We start from the raw sequence: 14963 nt of genomic DNA on the forward strand, positions 1-14963 counted from the left end.
AGGTTCAATCAATTGGTATATTTCCAGAGTGTGGTATTAGCATCCATGATGCTCAGATTTTTGGAAAGATACCAATTGGTTGAAGCAAAATACCACTAGATTGACTCCAACAGACAGATCTTTTTAGAACACTCCACCACTTTGCAAGTTCTAAGCTTTCCTTGTTAATCGAAGCAGGACAGTGTTCACTCTCCTCTGTCAGAAGCACCAGTCAACAGCAAATCCACAGCCCAATTCCATGGGCCTTTTTGTCAACTATCTTCAACCTGGCTTTCTTTGTCTTCAATGTCAAAGCAAGGTTAAAGATAGTACCCTCTACTATCACATGTTTTTTGCCTCCACTCATAAGGACTTTCTACATTTTACTAGTTGTAGAACTTGTTATATACGGAAGATGATCTTCCAACTCTCTTGTTTAGTAGATTTAGGATCTCTAGTACCTTTTGTATAAGTTGACCTAGGCTTACTTCACTCTGATTTTGTATACCCCAAGTGTCTATCAATGTTGGATAGACATTTGTTTCATCACTATAGGTCTAACTTATCATAGCATTCAGGTTTCACTTGATTGTCATAGTTGGACGACCAAGTGTTCTTTCATCTTCGGAGGTCGGGTTTATGTCCCCCTCCACTGTTGCACTTTTATTGTTATATATATGAAAATCAGCCCTAGGCACAATGCCTAGTGGAGTTTATTTATTAAAAAAAAAAGAAAAAAAAGAATGGTCCAGTAACTTGTCCCCAAGGTTTCAGTTCAGTGATAAGAGCACATCATGAATTAAGTTCAAACCCTGTCCCAGAAGTGGGATAAGGGGAGGACGGACCGACCCATTTTCCACCAAGTTCCATAACGTGCTTATATGCTAGTAATTATTTTCGAAACATGGTTCGAATCTCCTGTTGGGTGAATGTCTGAGTGTCCTTTCTCCTTCATTTTTGGAAAGGAGAAGGGCCGAGTAACGTCAAATATATATGGGTATATAATTTCAAGTATCAAGTAGCAAGCAGTACAAGCCCTGCGCAATACAAGCAGCCTAAAATTTGCTAGTACAGCTCTTTATTAAAGAGATGGATGTAAAGCATGTTACAATGGCAGGAAGAGTTGGAAAGACATCAAAATTCCGATTGACAAAACTGAACAGTTTAGTTTATTGTCTAGCGTTCCCCGACGTTTATTTCACCTGATCAACTTCACGACAAATGATCAAGCAGCCACCTTCTTGGAAGTCACAGAATTAATAATGGTAGCAAACTCGGGACCCTGCAATGTAGAATATCAAGCATCATTCTTGGTACCAACCAGCTTAAGGTTAACAAGGAGGTTTTACACAAACACGTGTTAGCATCTCCAGACAGCTATTCATATGTCATAAACGCCACCATCTAAGCAAGACAGTCTATCTAGAACCATAACCATAAAAAGTATCAAATTTCTAACTATGGCTGATTCCCCTACCCTCTCTAAAGGTTAAAGTAACTAACGCACACATGAACTGGTATCATACATCCATCTACTAGAACATTTTGGTCCAAGAAAAACTAACATATGTGAACGAGCACTGATGATGTTCAGTAGAGCCCAAGGGTTTGAAGAAATGCAGCTAGACTAGTAAGATTCACATATTAGCAATAATTAGATTACCTTTAAGGAAGCACCGCCTACTAGAAAACCGTCAATGTCTTCTTTCTTTGCAAGATCAGATGAGTTGCTTCCGTTCACAGAGCCTGCCAACAATGTTTCAGGTTTTAGGAAACACGGCAACCAACTCAATGAACTGAAATGTCGTATATCAACATTTGAGGTGACGAAAAGAGTAATAAGCACAACCAAAGCCCTTCTAATAGAAAAGATAGGTTCTTTAGATTTAACAAGAATTCTGCTGCCCTTCTCAAAAGACAAACAATTAAAATAAAAACAAAGGGAAATCCGTTGGCTGTAGAGCACTATTTGCCATTGATTTCAGCAAGGCAAATGCTTTTCCTTTTGAACTTCTAACAAAGAGGCATATTACTGCAGTGAATAGGGGGAACCTTTACAATGTCTAATTAACATATAAATGCAATTCAACCTTAAAACTCATGCAATCTTGTGAATAAAAGATGGAAGACAATAGTAAATATGAACTAAAATACCTCCATATATAATGCGTGTTTTAGAAGCAACCTCTGCTGAAACATTCTTAGTAAGCCATTCGCGAACAGCTGCATGTACCTCCTGAGCCTGCTCGGGCGAAGCAACTTTACCCGTTCCAATAGCCCAGACAGGCTCATATGCAATGACAACATTATCCCAACTTGGTAAAGCATCTGTGCAGTAAAAGAACAACAATCAAACAGATCTGAAGAAGTAAAGTTTTTGACTGTATTGAGTTTATATCAGATAAACTCATTAAAGCAGGTTACCATATGGATATCCCATCTCTGCTCCCAGCAAGTACTTTTTGTTTTTATAACAATTATATCTACTAATCTCATGTGTATATAGAAAAATGTTTCAAGAGAGAACGGAGACAATATTAATCAGCAAAACTTGCCTGCAAAAGCCTTCAATTGCTGGAAACAGACATCAAAAGTTTTTCCCGCTTCTCTTTCTTGCAACAGCTCTCCAATACAGGCTATAACACCAACACCTTGGCTCAAAGCATAAGCAGCCTTCTTGCCGATAAACTGCATGAGAATGGTTCAGTCAAGTCCTTAATAAGCAGTCCTAACTCACAATCAGGTATCATTAAAGACGTCACAAATGCTTCCTTTCTTCCACTTGTGATCAAAATTCTTATGTTCTATAAATTCACAAATCAAAAATTCCAGAGACTCTTACTTCATCATTTTCTCCAATTACATGTCTCCTCTCCGAATGACCAAGAATGACCCACTTGCAGCCAAGATCTATCAACTGTTCTACGCTGCAAATGGAAAATAAACATCATGGAGTGGAGAACAGCACAACCAGGATAACAGTTGCAAACTCAAAGCAGATTTATTTCAATAGTTTTGTGGGCAAATGCAGTAAATGACAACGAAATAATGGCTTCAGTGCCCCTTCACTTTTTTTTATATATATTTAGTATGATGGTGGTGTCCAGGCCAACTTGGTGCACACATTGACTATTCCACCAGGTACCTGCTACATCCCATGTAACTTTGCACATCAAGGCTCAGATAGATGGGAATAAATCACCTAAACCAATTGCCCGTAATTAAGATACTGAATGAGGCCTCTTAAGAAGAGACACTGTCCAATATAAATTACTTATCCAAGTATATTCTGATCTGTACCTTCAGAAGTTGGGAAGACTACAACTTAAACTAATCTTAAGAGTCTATCGAAATCAAGCTTTCTCAAATAACATAACAACATCAGATACCAACACTATTAATCAAACCAGCCATTAGATAGAATAAATTTAGTCATAAGCTTGGGAAAATGGTTTTTACCTGATTTCACCCGTGAAAGCTCCACCTTTTCCAGTCCAACAATTTTGGGCAGAAACCTCAATCCTGTCGGTGATTGAGTTCTTTATTTGATCAATGTACAGAAATGGAGGTGCTACAACCACATCTGGAAATTTTCCAAAAGTAGATTCTTGCATTAACATCTAAGGTAGAGAGATATTAGCTGGTAAGATGCTACAAAAAATTAATTGCATTGCCAGCAAATTGGCTGATGAAGACAAGGAAAAAGAAAACAAAATAGTGAGGAAAGGTGTCCGCTCTATGTGTGAATATGAGAAAGTGTAGCAACTACAAGGAAGATTCTGAAAGGAGTTGCCAATCTGCAGCCCAGGAAGGTCAACCAACTTAAGACTGTAGGAGAATCCAATTATCCCATGGTCATTGACAAAAAACCATTTGCTTTGGTACTACAGGATAAAAACGGGTAGTAACGCAAGAATAGACAAACCGAATGAGAGTACGAAAGCGGAAAGTAACTTCTCTAAGATACAGCAGACCTACAAACAAGAACTAAAAGAAATCCCCTAGTAGGATTATCATCTCTTATGTCTTTGTCAAGCCTTCTCCTACATTATTCAAGCAAGTTCTTTTAATAGGTGAGTTTCTAGGTGTAACACCACAAGACATGTTTGTTTCAGAACAAACAGCTGCAATATAATATGGTAAAATAGGACAGAGAACATTAAAGAGGAAATGATATCACGGAAAGTGCACAGCAGGCTTGTAAAATCATAATTATCAATGATAAACAAGGGTAAGGGCATTGTCTTGAACATTCCAAATTGCAAACCTACAGAATTAACATTAAAGGGTTGCACTTATCTTCTTTCCACAACCTTTAAAATTTCCTGATTACATATCTATGCAAACATATAAAGTGGCAGTGTCATCTGAGTAGTCTTGAGAACAACACAGATATCATCTTGTACCGGAAATCGGAATGAGCATGGCAATGAACTATTACCAAACTAAGATTGAGAAGACCAAGGTCAAATGCCCTGGCAACTATTATATGATCATAGAGATTATTTAAGCATTTCTCCAATGGAAAGCTGGATTGGACACAGAGACAGTTTGCCAGCTTCCTAGAAATGTTAGCGTATGCAAATACATTTTCATAAGTAATATGACAGCAATGTAGAAGAACTCACCAACATCAGACTCGAGCTGAGCACTGTTCAAATCAGAGACAAGCTTGCTTATGGAATCCTTTGTCCCATTCTGGTAGAAACATTAATGAAAGTAATTAACACGAAAGACACATGAAAGTTAATCCAAGCAGCTATATATAATGTAAGGCGAGGAATCACTTAAGTAGCAAGACTAGGGAACAAAGAAATGATACTTACACATTTCCAATTTCCACCAACAAAGAACTGCAAGCAAGGAGATAAGTTTAGAACCCAATAGGAAAAAGGCATATAATTTAAACACGTTTAGTATTAGTTTTCTCTTTTTTGATAAGTTCAACAAGTTAATTTATTTGTTTTTATAATTATAGTGTGAGAATCAGGCGCACCTCGACTAATTACACAGGATACCTGCCGCCTTCCGACAATACAGGTACAAGGTAACTCTATCTAACAAGATTGGACAGATGAGAAGAGTACAGCCACTTTAATTTTTTTCCCTAAGTCAGTATATAATTTAATTTTTTTCTTAAATCAGTTTATGCTTAAAAAAACCAATAAGTTAACAAACCAATGATAGATCTAACAATGTCCTCTTCCATCCTAAGAAACACACAATATTACCATACGAAATCAAACAGTTAAAGGAAGGGGGGGGGGGGAAGGTTACCTTGCCGGAGCCGGCCATGGTGACGACAGCCCTACAACCTTTTTGGGCTGAAGAAAGGCGGAGTTGAGAGTCCACGTTATGGAAAAAAGCTTGAGAAGTGGAGAAGGAAACAGAGTTTTCAAACTTGGAGAAAGATTTACGGAGGCCAGAGAACTGGGGGCATGAAATGGAAGAAGTGGCAGATTTTGGGCCGGATATTTGAGAAGCTAGAGATGTTGATGCTACCGCCATTTTCTGGACTACAACAACAGCTACTGATATTGTACTGTTTTAGCGGCAGTTTCTTCTGCTACTTCTTCTGCGCCTTAACAAAGGTGCCGGTGTTCCCAATATCTATTTATGTAATCACTTTGTTTGGTGCACACTCGTATTTCCGAGCGTGGAAAACACGTTGAACCCAATAAAAATACGGCAAAGGCCAAATATAACCATATACTTTCGAAAAATGATCTAAAAACACTCTCGTTATACTATTAGATTATATATACCCTTCCTCTTATACTTTGGAACAAATATACCCTTATTTTGGATAGAGTGCCACGTAGCAGCACCAGATGAAAATGACACATTTTTTTTACCCAATCCGTTTTAAAAAACACATCACCCGACCTGTTTTAAAATTCAATTTTTTCAGTTTTTTAAAGCATATAGTTTGTAAAAACTGTAAAAAAAAATTGTAAAACTGAAAAAAAAAAAATATAAAATATATATTTTTAAGTCTTTTCAATTTTTTTTTAGTATTATTTTTGTAAAAATTGAAAAAACAAATTGTAAAAACTAGAAAAACAAAACTCTCCAAAAACAGTGGAATACATATGTATTAGTTTTAAAAAAATAAAATATTTTGCAAAATTTTTTTTTTTGTTTTTACAAAAAAATACTTTAAAAACTGAAAAAACTAAAAAATATATATATTGAAAATTCTTTTTTTTTTCAGTTTTACAAAAAAAATACTTTTTTTAAAAATGCTTTAAAATTAAAAAATATATATTTTGTAAAAACTGAAAAGAAAAAAAAAGAATTTGCAAAATATATATTTTTCAGTTATTTCAGTTTTTAAAAATATTTTTTTGTAAAAACTGGAAAAAAAAAATTACAAAATATTTTTATTTTTTTAAAACTAATACATATGTATTCCACTGCTTTAGGAGAGTCTTTTTTTTTTCCAGTTTTTACAAAAAAAATATTTTTATTTTCAATTTTTAAAAAACAATACCATTAAAAAAATTAAAAAGACTTAATATATATATATTGCAAATTCTTTTTTTTTTTTCAGTTTTTACAACAAAAAAATCCAGCTTTTACAAAATATATACTTTAAAAAAATGAAAAAATTAAATTTTAAAATGGGTCGGGTGGTGGGTTTTTAAAAACGGATCGAGTAAAAAAAAGAAATTGGTCGTTTTCATCTGGTGCTGTCACGTAACACTTCATCCAAACTAAGGGTATATTTATTTCAAAGTATGACGGGAAGGGTATATATAGCCCAATAGTATAATGAGAGGTATTTTTATACCTTTTTCGAAAGCATATAGGTATATTTGGCCATTTGCCAGAAAAAAATAAGGGTTGGTGAGATTTTTCTTCTGTTTCTCATTAAGGTTGGTGAGGAACCAATGATGATTTGGAAAAAAAAAGATATAGAAAAAAAGAAAAAGAAAAAAGATTACTGCTAGTAATACTTAACTAAAGTAGTATGTACTCAATTTGCATCTAGTGTGGAGATGTATTAATTAGTAAATCACGTTCTAGATAACAAATTCAATAGTTTCAGATTATAGTAACTAGTAAACACTTGAGAAAAAGCTATTGAAGATAACAATTGATTATAATTTTTAATACAATGAATGCCCTAATTTGCATAAGAAGAAAAAAACACCAAGTATACTCCCTCCGGTCCACAATAAGTGATCAATTTGCTTTGGGCACACCTATTATGGAAATACAAAATTTTAGACAAAAATAGGTAGTGTGACTAAATTACCCTTAATTAAATGTTGTAGCATAGTTAATGTGGGGAGTAAAAGACTTTTTAGGGATACATAAATAAGGGTAATTTTAGAAAAACAAATTGAATTTTTTTTTGATTATATAAATGAACATTTATTTTGAACCAAAATAAAAAAGCAAATTAGTCACTTGTTATGGACCAAAGAGAGTAATTATTTTTTCACTTCACGTATCCTAAAGAATCACTAATAATTTATACTTACCATTCATTCAATTTGCTCAAACTTCTAACTTATCAATTAGTAACAGGAGTGTCTTACCACATGCATAAATGTTATGCGCCAGTTATTCTATAGTTACCGTATTACTAATTCTATTTTTACTAAGAATCAAGCGTTCCATATATTTCGCTTATAGCTAATTCAATACAATAGTCTAATGAATTTGGTGAATCGACAAATGATCGACAAGTGTTAGTTGAAAGTGAAGCCTTTCACATGATTTGCACTTATGAACCGGACATAGATTTGAAAATTGTTACCGAAAATTATTGCTATCTGATTGTTACTATTTGATGCTACTCTTTCTTTTTCTTATCGAAAATTATTGTTCCATAATATGTTAGTATCAAGGACGGCTCAAGGACATTTGAGGCCCAAGTCCAAAGTCAAATGTGAGGCCTAAGTATTTAAATTTTTTTAAAAAACTTAAATGATATGTATGGAATAAAATTAATGAAATATCAAATACCAAATAAAAATAATACTAGAAAGATATTACCCAATTGCTTATTCAGAAAATTTGAAGAATGAAAACTTTGAGTCCAAAATATCTAGTTATTGCTTGTCTATTTCAAAATTACTACATATTATTTTTTTAAATACCTATAAAATATATATTATTTCTGAAAAATGGGGCCCCTCAAAATTGGAGGTCTAAGGCCGATGACTTACCCACCATACTGTTAGAGTCGGTCTTGGTTAGTATATGATGCTACTTTTTCTCCTCTTTTTCCTTATCGTCTTTTGTCTCCCTCGTGTTTCTTTCTCCCCCCTCTTTCTTCTTCTTTTTTTTCTTCCTTTTCTTCCTTTCCACCTTATCTTGAGCCGAGGGTTATTGGAAACAGTCTCTCTATCTCTCCGAGTAGGATAAATTTTGCGTATACACTACCCTCTCAAGACTCCACTTATAAGATTATACTGGGTATATTATTGTTGTTGTACGTAAATTTGAATTAATCGAGCTTGTCAAACACTTATCGAATCCTGAATGATAAAATAAAAAGATTTAAAACTCTGCACTTGGGATGTGAAATCCAATCCCGCACAATGGGCGGTAACCTTATATTTGCCGGAAAGAGATCAAACTACACTTGAGCGTGCTTCTGGTGTCACAATGCGGTTGGTTAAAACTTAAAAATGACACCAAACAGAAAGTCGTCGTTATCTATGCCTAACCACAAGTTGACGGGCGGATTCTCCGTGATAACTCATTAACTTCTTTTTTCTTTTTCTCATGGATATTTTTTCCATGGTTCGGACTCAATTATTGCCACGTGTCAGTGTCTCTATGGTTGCAACCTAGAAAGAAAAGACCTCTTATCTATCCCCTCTGGTTCGTTTAGCAACTCATACGCAGCCAATGTCCCATTAGCAACTTATAGGTGAATTCAAAATTACTAGAGTTGAAACCAGCTTAATTATCACGAACTTTACCACCCAATTAGCAATTGAATCATAGTCTGTTTGGTCAATTTTTATTTTTTTTTACCAAAAGTGCTTCTTTTTTTTCTGAAAAAAAAAAGTATTTTTGAGGAGAAGCAGAAACAGTTTATGAGAAGCAGAAAAATATAGTTTCTTTCCGAAAGCACTTTTATGAGAAACACTTTTGAAAAAAATACACTTAGAAACAGTTTTTAAAAACTTGGCCAAACACTAATTATTGTTCAAAAGTGTTTATCAAATTAATTCGCCACATAAAAATCGATTCTCATCAAAAGTAATTGTTTGAAAAGCACTTTTGAAAAAAATACTTCTCAAAATAAGTAGATTTTAGAAGTTTGGCTAAACAGAATATAATTGTGTGTTCATCTCCAAGACTCAACAGAAGAACCAGATGCTTTGGGACCATTTTACACTCCGCTGGGAAAAAAAAATTGCATAAAATGATAAAAGAAGTAATCCCTCTGTTTTATTATTTTAGATGAGCTACTTTGACTCGGTACGAAGTTTAAGAAAAAAGAAGAAGACTTTTGAAACTTGTGTTTTTAAAAGCTCAAGGAATAAAAGCTTTGTGGGACCATGACATTTGTGTGGTTATAAAAGCTTCTCATTAAGGGTAAAATGGATAAAATGAAGAGTTTAAAATTGAATTATTTTCAAATTTAGAAATGTGTCATTTATTTTGAAACAAACTAAAAAGAAAAGTAATTTGTCTAATTTGAAACGGATAAAGTATATATTTTACCACGTCAGCAAAAGCTGCCGGCAATAGTGAAAGATCCCATACAATCCAATGGTAGTTCAGATAAACTCAATGATGAATCCTTCACATTTGCAGGAAAAGTAGGGATCTTTCGTACTGATCATGACGGAAAACATATTTTATACTTCTATCGTGCATTGTGGCCTTGAAGTATGCGGTTAACTAAAAATTCCAGAGAACTTGGCAAGTCTTGACGAGAGGCCTTAATTCAAAGACATACCTCAGTCAGATAAACCTGCTTATTTCACCAAAATTCAGAAAATCACATTCACACTCGGAAAGGATACAAGATCTTAGAGGTGTAAAGATTAGGTATGCAAGGCGAAGAATGATGGTGAATTTTCTGGCATTATGTAACACCAGTACTTTCATGGACACTAGAGCTAGATTCGATATTATTTTCCAGAAACAACAGCGCTAGCATCCATGTCACAACCCCCTTAGAACTGTTAGGGAAATAAAAAGAGAAATCCAAATTCAGAACCCATTGCACCAGCAACAGCTTCCTCACTCTGTATTGTAAACCTTTTGATAAAACAGATGGAGCAGACCAAAGAGAAGTAATAAAAATGGTAATAACCTGATTCCACTCTGTCCCGAATGTCAATCATCTGTCTTTGTTCCCCTAACTACACTATTTGAAGAAATGGCCTGTACACTATGGGATGACGAACATCTACTAGACGAACTTCCATCTGTGAGGCTGTTATCCTTCTTTGACATCCTTTTGGATTTCCTTTGTCCAGATGAAAGGTCCTGCAAAATTTGCAAGCATGTCATGATGATATATTTAATTTGCCAAAGTGCCTTTAGGCCATAGAAGATTTCCTGTGCTCCTATCTTACTGAATTCTCTTTCACCATCAATAGATTAAGAAAAGAAAGCTTGAAGGGTGACGGATATCATTATAACGGAGAAAGTAAAAGCTATGCTTAATAGGCTAGTTGAAGCATATAAAAGTGAAGTTTTTTAGAAGTGAAATTGAGGCAACTCTAGAGTAAAATAAGAGTAGTTGAATAGCTTGATAGATTTCCTCATTTCATTGCATGCACAGGAAAGGAACTGAGTTTTTGCATTTTGTAATTTACATATCACATCAGCTACTTGGTGCCAGTTACCACAAGTAATAAAATATTTGGCCATTTAAGAAACAGGTCAAATAAATTGGGATTCCTTAAAGGGAAAGTAGGCCAAGTAAATCAGCAGTCCTAACCAACCTGATCAGATGCAGATCCAGGTGTCTTGAGCTCTAAATCTGTTGCCACTTCATTGGAATCTTCACTTTTGTCAATCCTGCTCTCTCCTTGATCTGATGACTTATTTCTAGAGTCTTGTCTGGTCATACTACCAGGTTGGATTATCGGAGACATATACTGAGCCGATTGCTGTTCAATTAACGTATTGGGAGTCATGTATTGAAGAAAAGATGAACAGGGGTTTGGAACAACTGCAGGATTTTGATTGCTGAAGAAAGGATAGGGCTGCAGAGATGGATGCATTGGAACTGGTCCAGCTGGAACCGGAACAGGCATCGGATACGAATATGAAGGTGGATGCATGACCATGGAATGATCCATCCCGGCCCATGGATACATAGTCCTTACTCTTTGTTGATATTGGGCATTAAGGCTCTCAATATCAGATTTAAGAGATGCCTTCTCTTCTCTAAGATCATTCTTCTCCTGGGTCAGCTGCTTGAGGAAAAAGAAAAAATAAGATCTTCTATGTCTATGAAATGAGAGAGAAGAACATTACTTTCAGAAAGTGTCAAGAGATCACCTCACGGCTTTCATCAGTAAGTGCAGCATACTCAGATTTTAGTCTGCTAACCTGAGCAGTCAAATCCTTCAGCATTTGAACGGTATCACTAAGGATGGATGCTTTGTCATTTTTAGGCCTATCAGGATCTGTGTATCAAATCTTTGAATGAATAAGACATGGTTAAACCTATTATTCCGTAAAGCCCATCGGTTTTATCCTAAAGGAAAGTATATATAGATTGTGCACAAATACTAACTCTACGGGGTCGTTTGATTACCGGGATAAGAATATTAATCCCGGTATAAAATTTGGGGCTTATAGTATCCCACGTTTGGTTGTGGGTATTAGCTAATACTCATATAGATCTTATACAAAAATGGTGGTATTAGTTATCCCGTATAAGAGGTGGAATAGATAATTTCATGAGATATCCCAAAATTTTAATCCCATGGGATATCCCACAACTGAAACAAACGACCCCTAAGGGGTCATTTCTTTTTCTTTCTTCCATCAGAGTCTAAGAGGTCATTTGGTACTCCATTTAAAGATTGTGTTGGGCATTGTATTAGATATTCCGGTGTTTGGCACGCCCTTTGGCACTCTTTATTAATAATTGGCGTACTAAAAAACATCATACTCTGTATTATCCAATACCAATGAACAGGTGGTGCTGTTAACACGCAGTATAAGGACTTCAAATGACTTTAACCCCCTTACAATGTGAAAGAGAGAAATTTAAGGCTAAATTTGAGACAAGAATAAAGTAATCAAATGGCAAAAACATAGTATTTGAACCACATTTTTGCATAATCAACAAAAAACTTGACTATAATCCTAGTGTTTCTCAGTTCATAATTCATGTATTTTTAATCCTTGTATTACAATTGAGCACCATATTATCTTATCAGCATACAAAATGGAGCCTACAGTAAATTTAATAAAAACATTGGCTCTTCAAATTTCAGGATATGATTAACCTATTCGCAGAATCAAATACAACTCCCAAAATCAAATGCTATCCCTATTCAAAAGAGGCAAGCGCCTATACTGAGTTGATCTTGCAAGATGTCTAATTTATGGTAATTCAATTGCACTATCCAATTGTAAACGTAATTATATCTTCAAAACTAAAACATAACAAAATACAAAAACAAGAAGAACATTAAAGGTCAATGTGCAGCTGCAACAAGAAAGTATAACATGCCTCAATGAGGTAAAATAACATGCAGCAGTCAAATGAGCCGATGGGCTCAGAGAAAACAAAACGTAGCAAGAACTTAGTAGTTCAACCAAAGATTTGCTAATTTACCAAGAGTCTTTCCTAATTCCATGAACTGCTCGTTTAAGCGGTCCCTCCTTAATTTTTCTCGATCTGCCTTCTGCACTTTTCTTGCAGCCAAAGAGTCTTTGAGTTCTGCTTCTGGCTGTTGTTTAGTGCTGCACATAAAAAAGAATTAGTCAAACAAGTTAGTTCACGAGAACTACAATGAAGTCATATTAAAAAGACATTTATTTCTCTGTGATATGACCAAGGAAAAGGAAATATAAGAAAATCTCTAGTACCACATATAGCCAAAGATGTTTGTCAAATTTCAATTAGCTTTTTTTAAATTAAATAGCTAACTAGATGCTACTATGCTAGTCTGATTACAGCATCCTTTTGTGCACATTTGTTCTGTCAATACTCGTAAAACAGTTAAAGTTTGGTACCGTGCCTGATACCTCCCACCAACACAAGTACCGAGTAACTCCGCCAACCAATACTAAAGCAGATGAGAAGAAATCACCTAATAATTTTGACTCCGCTGAGATTTGAATCAAAGACCTGATGGTTATTCTTCTACTTTATTGACTACTAGGCCACATCCGAGTCATGACTATTGTTTAAGTTCACACTTCCTATGAGTTTTTTTTTTTCTTCATAAAGGAGAATTGCGGACTCTTATACTGCCTTAGCACCAACTTGGTGCTAAGTTGTTGCATTTTCAATATATAATCTACTTACTTTCTCAAAAAAAAATCTAGGAGTACCCCCCCCCCCCCCCCCCCGCCACAAACACACACACACACGTTTTGTTTGATTTTTCTATGTTCTTATATAACCCCGAAACAAACTCAAAAGCAAGTATTTTAACTCAAAGTCCTACCATAATTTGCACTGGAGAATCCCACTACCCACTGAACGAAGCACAACCACACCTTTTGATACCATGCAAGCTTAAGGATTTCACCCTTCACCAGTTTAAGCGTGGCATAACTATTGTATCAGCTTTCTCTACCAGAAAATATGAAAATACTTTGAAATGAGATACAGATCTCAGTCAATTACAATCGTGATTAATTATATTTGGCTCTGTATTCAAATTTCTCGATTCATTTTATCAATTTTTTGAGATTTTGAACTTCTAACAGATGATAATTGAAGCAGCATAGTTAAATGCAATCGCATAACTATGTGTTTCCTGTTTAATCTCCGATACAGCAATAGACACACTATAACACCAAAAGTGAGCTGTAATTACGAAGAATTTTTTTTGTAAACCTGGATTCAGAATGGAAGCCATTAGGAGGTATGGCAACATCAGAAGGCAGCTGATTTAACTCTGCTAAACAATGATTTGAAAGGTAATTTGATTGATACATCGCGCCGTTGTTCAATTGATCCATCTTCTGAGTTTACCACTGCGAATTGAATGATGAATCTAGGGTTTTGAAGTCGATGAACAACAATTTATGCACTGAATTTTTTTCGCAGTGCTTTCCGATGCGAGATTCCACCTTCACTTTATCCGTTATCTTTTCCTTCAACTTCCTCTTTTTTTAATATTTTCTTTTCCCTTTCGTTTTCAACATCTTTCTTGAAAATATAAAATCCGCCACTCAACTTTCTCCAAGTTGCATCCTTGTGTACAAAACTCTTTGGAGTATTCGCATTTGACTTGGTTTTCTTTGCTTTTTTAACCTTCTTGATTCTCTCTTACGTTTGACAATGTCCAAATTGGGTTTAGATATATCTTAAGAAAGAATTAAATTGTAAACTTATTTAGTACTTGAACGAGAGAAATGTGGGGCTATAAGTAATTTTCTTTATATTCAACAATACAATTATGACAAAAGTTTGCAAAACATGTTGAAAATAATATTCTTATAGTGATTATTTTATTTGGTATACAAAGATAAAATGAACATTTGCCTCCAACCTTATAGAGTATTATATTTAAAATCATCAAAATAATTCTAAATTTCTAAAGTTAAGTTCGATAAAAAGAGATAGAAATCAAGTTGAGAGTCGACACAATAGGCGAGAACTTTTATGTTATAGAGTGGATCATTTAAATCTCATAAGTATAATTTATTAATATTTTTCCTTTCAGTTTACCACGTGAGTAAAAAAAATTAAAGAAAATATTTTGTACGTTAAAAGGAAATATGATTTTGTGTGGTCATAAATAATATTTTAATATATAAATTTATTAAAATTTAGTATTAATAAAATATTGAAGTTCAATTTA

General features: G+C 34.6%; 2 protein-coding genes across 2 annotated transcripts; both read right to left on the bottom strand.

The window, feature by feature from the left end:
- Positions 1–957: 957 nt before the first annotated feature.
- Positions 958–5649, bottom strand: LOC104104326 (triosephosphate isomerase, chloroplastic). Its single transcript, XM_009612379.4, has 9 exons — positions 5257–5649; positions 4806–4832; positions 4608–4677; positions 3439–3562; positions 2822–2906; positions 2535–2667; positions 2134–2307; positions 1643–1725; positions 958–1261 (listed from the first exon to the last, which is right to left on the bottom strand). The coding sequence occupies exons 1-9, from the start codon at positions 5485–5487 to the stop codon at positions 1205–1207; spliced, it is 984 nt and encodes a 327-aa protein (XP_009610674.1). The 5' UTR covers positions 5488–5649; the 3' UTR covers positions 958–1204.
- A 4370-nt stretch (positions 5650–10019) lies between these two features.
- LOC104104325 (transcription factor bHLH121-like) lies at positions 10020–14381 on the bottom strand. The gene is made up of 5 exons (XM_009612377.4): positions 13994–14381; positions 12761–12888; positions 11470–11597; positions 10908–11381; positions 10020–10446 (listed from the first exon to the last, which is right to left on the bottom strand). Exons 1-5 carry the CDS (start codon positions 14116–14118, stop codon positions 10294–10296), a joined length of 1008 nt encoding a protein of 335 aa, XP_009610672.1. The 5' UTR covers positions 14119–14381; the 3' UTR covers positions 10020–10293.
- Positions 14382–14963: the final 582 nt, after the last annotated feature.

The sequence above is a fragment of the Nicotiana tomentosiformis genome, chromosome 1 (assembly GCF_000390325.3).
Source record: "Nicotiana tomentosiformis chromosome 1, ASM39032v3, whole genome shotgun sequence".
NCBI classification, from domain to species: domain Eukaryota; kingdom Viridiplantae; phylum Streptophyta; class Magnoliopsida; order Solanales; family Solanaceae; genus Nicotiana; species Nicotiana tomentosiformis.